Source organism: Mya arenaria, chromosome 16 (assembly GCF_026914265.1).
Source record: "Mya arenaria isolate MELC-2E11 chromosome 16, ASM2691426v1".
In the NCBI taxonomy this organism is placed as follows: Eukaryota; Metazoa; Mollusca; class Bivalvia; order Myida; family Myidae; genus Mya; species Mya arenaria.
The window spans coordinates 38,253,584-38,263,410 of record NC_069137.1 but is presented as its reverse complement, the minus strand read 5'-3'; the positions used below and the strand labels follow the sequence as shown (position 1 = coordinate 38,263,410).

At 33.1% G+C, this 9,827-nt stretch overlaps 1 protein-coding gene across 2 annotated transcripts in view; it reads left to right on the top strand.

Annotated features, from left to right (window-relative positions):
• The first annotated feature begins 1,013 nt into the window (after nt 1–1,013).
• LOC128222554 (dynein light chain Tctex-type 5-like) overlaps nt 1,014–9,827 on the top strand; it is a 15,996-nt gene continuing 7,182 nt past the window's right edge. Inside the window, exon 1 of one of the 2 annotated variants that reach the window (XM_052931619.1) lies at nt 1,014–1,094. Coding sequence is in view for 1 of the 2 variants with exons in the window: in XM_052931618.1 (XP_052787578.1) it covers nt 7,188–7,215 (28 nt within the window). In the remaining variant the exon portion in view is untranslated. Of the gene's footprint in view, nt 1,095–6,819; nt 7,216–9,827 lie in introns of those variants that run through there. The other variant, XM_052931618.1, reaches the window with a different exon arrangement.

The window sequence follows — 9,827 nt, the reverse complement described above, 5'->3', positions numbered from 1 at the left end:
CCACGGAAAGGGATATCGAAAATTGCTATAAAAACCTCCAAATGTAAGACAAGACACACTCTCCAAAGGTTTCAAATCTTTGAGAAATTTGTACGGGAACTAGAGGTGCTGGTTTTCGAGCCTGGCTCTCAGACTGAGAGCCTCCACTCGTACGTGTGGTCGTGCATGGTACGAGATCTGTCTTCTCTTCTGTCTTTCCATTGACTCTCAGAGTCACATCGTACATGCGTATGTGGTCGCGCATGTTACGAGAACTATCCAGTCGCCTTTTTTACAACTAGTTATATCTCACTCTCTACTCTTCTCTCTCCATCTTCTTCGCCCTTTCCTCTACTCTTCTTCCCCCTTTCCTCTCAATATTCTCCTCCCTTTTTTCTCCATCTTCTTTTCCCCCTTTCCTCTACCCTTCGCTCTCTCTCTTATTCCCCCTTTTCTCTTCGTTTCTACCCAATTTTCTCTACTCTTTTCTCTCCATCTTCTGCCCCCTTTCCTCTACTCTTCTCTCTCCATCTCCTCCCCCTCTACTCTCCCTCCTCTACTCTTCTCCCTCCATCTTCTTCCCCCTTTCCTCTAGTCTTTGCCCCCTTTCCTCTACTCTTCTGTCTCCCTCTCCAATTCTCTCCAAACAACAACAATTCTACCCACTTTCCTTTAGTCTTCTGTCCTTTTCTTCTACTCCTTTTCCCCATTTCCTCTACTTTTCTCTCCCTCTTCTTTCCCCTTTCCTCTTCTCTTATTCCCCATTTACTCTACTCTTCTTAAATTGGTAAGCTCCTTAAAAAACATTATATAATCGACGAATTATCTTGCGGGTGAATCCGATTAATAGAAATTAAAGCCGAAATTGATTTGTTAAGTTCAGCAAGACATTATACAGAGTGAATTAACTTACAATTGCTGTAGATTTAACGCTTAGCCTATTATTATAATCGATGTTCAATAATCCGGTTATTAAACATTAAAAAGAAAAAATAATTTTCAGATTATGAAACGGCATTTATTGAAAAGACTTTGAACAGTTGTGATTGCTTGTGTACATGTTAAATATTTGCAATTTGTAATTGATATTTAATACAAGGAATTTATCGATAGAGGTATGATTCGATTGTTTTTGTTTGCTTTTTCTTCTTTTAAACATTTTGAAATCAATATCTTTATTTTTGAATGTTATACGAAATGAAAATACCATTAAAATTGACGTTTATTTATTTATAATATTTTATCATTCTATGGGTCAGTTCTAGCATAATTACCATATTATTTGTTTATGTAGGGGTATAAATATGTGTATCTACGTTATACAATATATGTATATAACTGTTTGTTTATGGCACTTGCTGTTATCAATAAAAATCCTAATTTAGTTTTAAGAGTGTTTTGAAAGGAATTTCATATTCATATATCTTCTTAAGTCATTTTTTCACTGAAGCCAATTCCCTAAAACAATCGTAGTCAAAAAGAAAAGTATAAAATTAATGATCGTACGTTTAATAAAATGAATGAAAATAAAGTTAAGGTAAAATAAAGCTATTATATCATATCATAAGTAAAATACTCATCTGACGAAAATTACTAAAAAGTATTGAGTTGTTTTGTGAATACCATCCTGGCAAATGTAAATTGCCTATGGACTGAATAAAAACTGAAGCGCGTCTAAGAACAAGGAAAATAACAATATTAAATACGACCCATCATATAATTAACTAAACCTTGATGACCCGCTACACGTCCGACTCTAAGTGGTATTGGATTGCTCATGCTTTGGATAGTACCGCCATGATTAACAATGTGGAATGTAAATTGGTATAGCGATTCGGTCATTAACAGAAACTAGTTCGACTTCACGGATCAATACGTGCAAATATTCAGTCGCATATCCTTATAAAGGAATATGAGTGCATGATTCAGGAACACTCGGTCATGGTTAATGATTGTCGGATAGCCACAATAATGCGCGTATAGGGAACTTTTCTTTAACATTTAGATATTCATTTTGTTCCCTAAAAGCCACAAGTCGAATAATTCATACCAATGTAAAATATATTCTTCAACTGTAACTCCACAATAATTAACACTGCATTGTTAAATAAAAACACCAAAGTTAAACATAACTTATTTTTAGCCATTACCTTTCTCTTATAACACTTAAATATTTTATGAAACACAAGTTTAGATCAATCTGTCAACAAAGCATCGCCAATTTTTAACTATCTAGCAGGTGCCCGTTATCTTTCCGCTCAATATACTTAGCGCTGGGATCTGTCATTCATGGCTAGGAAAACAACAAGTAGGATATGGAAGCGTAGAATCGACAACACAAAAAAACCGTCAAAGACTCCGAAGCGGCTGTATTTTAATAAGCCAGGCGAATTAAGTAAATACATTAACGCTTGTCGTTACCACGAATCAGTTAACTTGCCAAACAAATAAAAGAAATGGCCTAGCAAAGTACATAAATACTTTTATGTACCATAAATGTTATTTATGTATTATACCAGACTTGGCTATGACTCTCATATCCCCAGCTAGTAAGTAATCAACAAACGACCAGGATAGGTTTGTATATGGGCATATATTTAATACCGTAACAAAAATATACATCATTTTTATAAACAAGGTTAAGTTGATGACTTATCTGGCGGCCAAACCCGCCAAAAGAGAAACGCCGCCAGACTACATAAATACTTTTATGTACCATAAATGTTATATATGGACTAATTGTCGGTTTGTATCACACATAAGTGGTTTTGATGCGACCCTGTCGAATAACCATAAACGAAGCAAGAATTTACATATACAGTCGAACCCCGTTGGCTCGAATTCGCTTGGCTCGAATACCTCGTTGGCTCGAACTAGATGTAAAGGACCGATTTCATTGATATTGATGGTAAACAGTGCCGCTTGGCTCGAATTTTCGAGGCTCGAGGTTATTTTGCCGGTCCTTGGGAGTTCGAGCCAACGGGGTTCGATTGTATTTATGTTATTTCTACTAACAAGTTAAACACATTTAAACATGCCGCGTTTAACATAAAAATCAGCGTAGGTCATCGAAACAACTTCATCTTATAGCTAAGTGAAATTCATCTTCAACATCTTATGCATTGCATAATAAACATAACCTCTCATTTCTTGCATAATAAACATAATCTCTCATTTCTTGCATAATAAACATAACCTCTCATTTCTTGCATAATAAACATAACCTCTCATTTCTTGCATAATAAACATAACCTCTCATTTCTTGCATAATAAACATAACCTCTCATTTCTTGCATGATAAACATAACCTCTCATTTCTTGCATAATCAACATAACCTCTCATTTCTTGCATCATAAACATAACCTCTCATTTCTTGCATAATAAACATAACCTCTCATTTCTTTCATAATAAACATAACCTCTCATTTCTTGCATAATAAACATAACCTCTCATTTCTTGCATAATAAATATAACTCTCATTTCTTGCATAATAAACATAACCTCTCATTTCTTGCATGATAAACATAACCTTTCATTTCTTGCATCATAAACATAACCTCTCATTTCTTGCATGATAAACATAACCTCTCATTTCTTGCATAATAAACATAACCTCTCATTTCTTGCATGATAAACATAACCTCTCATTTCTTGCATAATCAACATAACCTCTCATTTCTTGCATGATAAACATAACCTCTCATTTCTTGCATGATAAACATAACCTCTAATTTCTTGCATGATAAACATAACCTCTAATTTCTTGCATAATAAACATAACCTCTCATTTCTTTCATAATAAACATAACCTCTCATTTCTTGCATAATAAGCATAACCTCTCATTTCTTGCATAATAAACATAACCCCTAATTTCTTGCATAATAAACATAACCTCTCATTTCTTGCATAATAAACATAACCTCTCATTTCTTGGCTGTTAATTTTGTCCGTACCTACAAGTTTCAATACGTTACCTGTGCGCTGATACACTAGCTTGGGTGTGACCTTTTCTATTATTGCTATATAAAATATTCAAATATTCAGCCATACGAAACGTACTATGCAAATGCAAGTATATAGTATCAAGATTCGCACTGTTCGCTATCTCAGCACGTCACTTTTGTAGATAACGATCATGTAAACGCTTTTGTAGCAAACCCTTTGACATTATATTTCCCTGGTTAAGCCAAGCTGTCTTAGTATCCATTTTTCTCAAGTGAACATTTTAACAATTATACATGGTTTTGTTAGATAAGAGTTAAAACAATAACCGGTTGTGTCAGGTAAAGGTTTAAACAATAAATGGTTGGGTTAGCTTAGGATTTCCACAATAAATGGTTGTTCCAGCTAAGGGTTTAAACAATAAATGGATGGTCCAGCTAAGGGTTTAAACAATAAATGGTTGGGTTAGCTTAGGATTTCCACAATAAATGCTTGTTCCAGCTAAGGGTTTAAACAATAAATGGATGGTCCAGCTAAGGGTTTAAACAATAAATGGTTGTTCCAGCTAAGGGTTTAAACAATAAATGGTTGTTCCAGCTAAGGGTTTAAACAATAAATGCTTGTTCCAGCTAAGGGTTTAAACAATAAATGGATGGTCCAGCTAAGGGTTTAAACAATAAATGGATGGTCCAGTTAAGGGTTTAAACAATAAATGGATGGTCCAGCTAAGGGTTTAAACAATAAATGGATGGTCCAGTTAAGGGTTTAAACAATAAATGGATGGTCCAGCTAAGGGTTTAAACAATAAATGGATGGTCTAGCTAAGGGTTTAAACAATAAATGGATGGTCCAGCTAAGGGTTTAAACAATAAATGGATGGTCCAGCTAAGGGTTTAAACAATAAATGGATGGTCCAGTTAAGGGTTTAAACAATAAATGGATGTTCCAGCTAAGGGTTTAAACAATAAATGGATGGTCCAGCTAAGGGTTTAAACAATAAATGGATGGTCCAGTTAAGGGTTTAAACAATAAATGGATGGTCCAGCTAAGGGTTTAAACAATAAATGGATGGTCCAGCTAAGGGTTTAAACAATAAATGGATGGTCCAGTTAAGGGTTTAAACAATAAATGGATGGTCCAGCTAAGGGTTTAAACAATAAATGGATGGTCCAGCTAAGGGTTTAAACAATAAATGGATGGTCCAGCTAAGGATTTAAACAATAAATGGATGGTCCAATTAAGGGTTTAAACAATAAATGGTTTGGTAAGCTAAGGGTTCAAACAATTGATGGTCTAGTCAGCTAAGGGTTTAAACAATAAATGGATGGTCCAGTTAAGGGTTTAAACAATAAATGGTTTGGTAAGCTAAGGGTTCAAACAATTGATGGTCTAGTCAGCTAAGGGTTTAAACAATAAATGGTTGTTCCAGCTAAGGGTTTAAACAATAAATGGTTTGGTAAGCTAAGGGTTTAAACAATAGATGGTCTAGTCAGCTAAGGGTTTAAACAATAGATGATTAGGTCAGCGAATGGTTTTATCAAAACAGGATGTTGTTACCGCGCGGAAAAGCTCAACTAAAGCAGAAGTAAAATCAGATTTTACCTCCATGTGAGCATGTATTAACAAAAGTATTAGCAATTGATTATAAAACTGAAAGATAAATTGTGCGGCGTCACGATTGTTTTGAAATATTAAAACATACATGTTTACCCAAAGATTTAAGAGTAAAACAGTTTTGACAGGTCATTCATCACTTTACAACATCTTGACAAATATATAGAATACGGGTCAACCTTAACACAAGAATGTTAAATGCATTTTACAATAAAACGATTTCGATTGAAATAAATCAGAGTTTATCAATGGGTTTACAAAGCCATTTAAATAGCTCATAACAATGAAAAACAAATTTGCGATTCAATTGATTCCTCAAAGACGAATATTGGGAGAATGGTGAAATATGATTTTGACAAATATGCACTACTCTCTCTCTTATCTATAGGAAGGTTAATTTGATATGTGATTTTGGAGAATATGTGAACAGAACAGACAGTTTATTTATATTTATACATTGTACAAAGTCTAAATACATATATTAAAATATATTTTACCACTAGCGTATGAATGGGGGGGGCGCCCCTCCCCGGCCCCCACCCCCCTAAAATCGTTACAAAGTTGTTGGTGTTGGTGTTTTCAGTACAGGACAAAAAAACAATATAATAAAATACGCACACAATGCACCATTCCGGGCTAGAAATTTATAAAATTTTCTTTGCAGCGTACTGCCAAACCACCCTGGCAACACATTAAACCAAATTACTTCATTTCTGAATGAGGGGCGCAGGTCAATATGTTACGCCCTAAGTTACGCCCCCTCTATCGTCCACTCCTGGATTCGCCCCTGCTTAGCACGTGTCTATTTATATTTTATAGTTTAGAAGTAAGTCATATAAATCAAAGCCATAATCCGAAGCTTAATACATATATGCATTTACTCGTCCCCAAAATATAGTTTTATTTAATTTTAGAATAAGACTTTTACAAACAAACATTTACTTTATCTTCAATAGAAATTGGCTGATATTTGTTTCCCCTATTAAAATATTTGTAAACCGATATTTATTTGGGGCGGTTTATTTGCTTCATAAATTCTTTATTTAAAGTATAAATCAAAGGCTAAATAAGCCTAAACAATTGAACGTTCAGTTATCGCTATTGATTATTTATGATTTAGATTTGATAGATGATTTATAAATGATAAAAGGATATCAAATCTTCAAAAGCCGTAAAATGCTATGCTCATTTAATTTACATCAACTTAAACTATTTAAAATTCGGAATTTACATGCACGTTAAATGTTTCGTATTCTATACAGCGACACAAAAAGAGCATTTTGCTTTGGATTATGTCAAAGTATTTTCCGCTATTTAAAAGTGTATTTTGAAGAGATAATTTTAAATGTTTAGTGTTTAATAATGCTCTTCAGATATTTGAAGTTGACTTTTAATGGATGTGCTGCATGTAACAGTGGAATACAGTTTGTAAATCTGGAATTTTATTGATACAAATTGTAAAACTTTATTACTTTTTGTGATTTAAGAAAGCAAAACATTGCAAAATGGTATTTTATCTGATTTAGTCAGTGAAAGTTATACATTTATTTTGGAATAAATTACGCCTAAAGAAAATGTGGAATGTACGTCGAAAATAACCTAGTGGATTTACTGGTGAATGTACACGAACAATACTATTTAAACGTCACATGACAATGGAAAGAACTAGTTTTAAAGGTATCGTTGTCCTTTTTACTCTTTCTGTGATGAATTGAATCGTACTCGCTCTTAAGTCATTTTTAAGTCAGATTGCGTTTCATATATGTGTTGTTGAAGATAAACATATAAAAAATTGTCGAATATAGCCTAGTGGATTTACTATAATGTTTACGGACACTTTTATGTTAACATCACTTGACAATGAATAGAACAAGTTTTAAATGTATTGTTGTCTTATTTTTACTCTTGATGTGTCGAATTTAATCGAAATCGCTCTTAAGTCATTTTTAAGTCAGACTGAGTTTCATATATGTGTTGTTGAAAAAAAATATACTTCTAAAGCATATGTGTAATATAAATTGATAATATTCTAGTTATATTTACTTTAACGTACGTCATTATTTAAACGTCACACGACAATGAAGTGAATTAGCTGAAAGGTATTGTTGTCATTTTTTACACTTTCTTACGAAATCGCTCTTAGCTCATTTATAATTGTGTTGTCGGAAAAATATGTATAAAGATTAAGCGGAATAAACTTGTGTTATACATTACAATGTATACGGACAATATCATTTAAACATCATTTGACAATGGACATAACTAGTTTTAAAGGTATTGTTGTTTAACTCTTTTTGTGGCGAATTTAAAGGAATGTGCTCTTAAATCTATGATGTTGTTTTTACAATATGTCTAAAGAATTAGAGGAATATTCGTTGATACTATCATTGTGTTATACATTATAATGTATATGTACAATAATTTTTAAGTATGGACTTACAATGAAAAGTGCAAGTCTTAAAGCTGCACTCTCACAGGTTGTGCGTTTTGACGTTATGCGAAAATGTATGGAAACCAGTAATATTAAGACTGCTGACAAAAGATCAGATCGTAGATTTTCATATTTAAGTTCATAAACTGATGTTTTATGTATGTTTTCTTAAACCGTAAGTAACGCTTTAAATATTCATTTTCGAACAGAAATATGAAAATCTGCGATCTCATCTTTTGTCAGCAGTTATATACCACTGGTTTGCAGATATTTACGCAAAACTGGCGCATTTTAAGACAAAAAATAAAAAAAAAGTTGTCACAACGGTAAATCTATGAGAGTGCAGCTTTAAATGCAGTTTGTCCGTTTTACACTTTCTGTGATAAATTTAATCGAAAGTGTTATTAAGTCATTTTAAAGCAGACTGAGTTTCATATGTTTGTTGTTGACAAAGATACGTCTAAAGGATATGTGAAATATACGTCAATAAGATCGAAGTGGCATTTACTATTATCGACCATGACAAGTACACGTTCTTAAATGTATTTTTCTCATTTATGTTTTACAAATAATTAATATCCGATTACACAGTTTTAAATACTCAAGCTATTCAACAATGCTATGCATTCTCAGGTGATAAAAATATATACAAAAACTTTAATACTCACTCACACACACACTTTTACAATCGCGCACGCAAGCTACGCATGCACGCACTCACGCCCATACACACGCACGCACGCACGCACACACGCACACACACACACATACTTTAGCACACACAAGAGCATGCATAAAAACAAGCAAACACAAATCACAAACACAAGCGCGTATGTATACATACCCGAACTCATACACATTCATACACACACTTCGGATGATGTTTTAAATGTACTTTTGTCCGTAGAATATGCGTTGATAACATCCTAGTGACATTAATAATCGCGGTAAGATAATTAAGTATAAACTAAACTACAATCGATTGAGAAACCTACATTCCACAGACAAACACACATTTTACAAAGTTCTAATAAACCAACACTTTACATCTACATACAAATTCATCAACTGTAGTATTCAGAAAAAAACATACTAATTATCATGTGTTACTCATTTGACTTACATGCCAAGGATCAAAACAAAGTAAAGTGAGTAGTGACTTGTCTTCAAATTAAATATGTTTGTATATTTATTTTAATTAATAGCTACGTGGCCATTAATTCCCCAAGAAAAAGCGCCATCATATCGCATATATGTTTTTCCTGTGCACAAATCAAAGGCACGTTTTGTCTTGGTCATTTCAATAAAATAAGTTAAACATTATTTTGCATGTAAATAAAAACAAACTTGTTTGCATTAACCGATATTGTAACCTTTTAAAGCTGCACTCTCACAGATTAACTGTTTTGACAACTTTTTTTTTCTTTTTTTTGTCATTGAATATTTTGTCAATTTGTGCGTAAGTACATGAAAACAAGTGATACAAGAATGCTGATAAATTATCAGAAAAATGTTTTCCGTTCGAAAATTAATGTATAATGGGTGAAAGCGTTACCTTCCCTTTAAGAAAAATGCATACAACATCGGTTTGTGAATATAAATATGAAACCCTGCATTCTGAGTTTTTGTCATCAGTCTTATATCAATGGTTTCTTTGTATTTTCGCCAAAAAATGGCTCGTTCAAAGACATAAAAAAGTTGTCAAAAAGATCTATCTGTGAGAGTGTAGCTTTAAACTGCCTGCCAATACGGGCATACGGTATTTCTATTTGTTTGAAAGCAGTTCAAATATGGTCTAATTGATTCCAATAATTTCTTCAAAAATAAATAGTGGGATTTCAAATACAGAACGTATTAC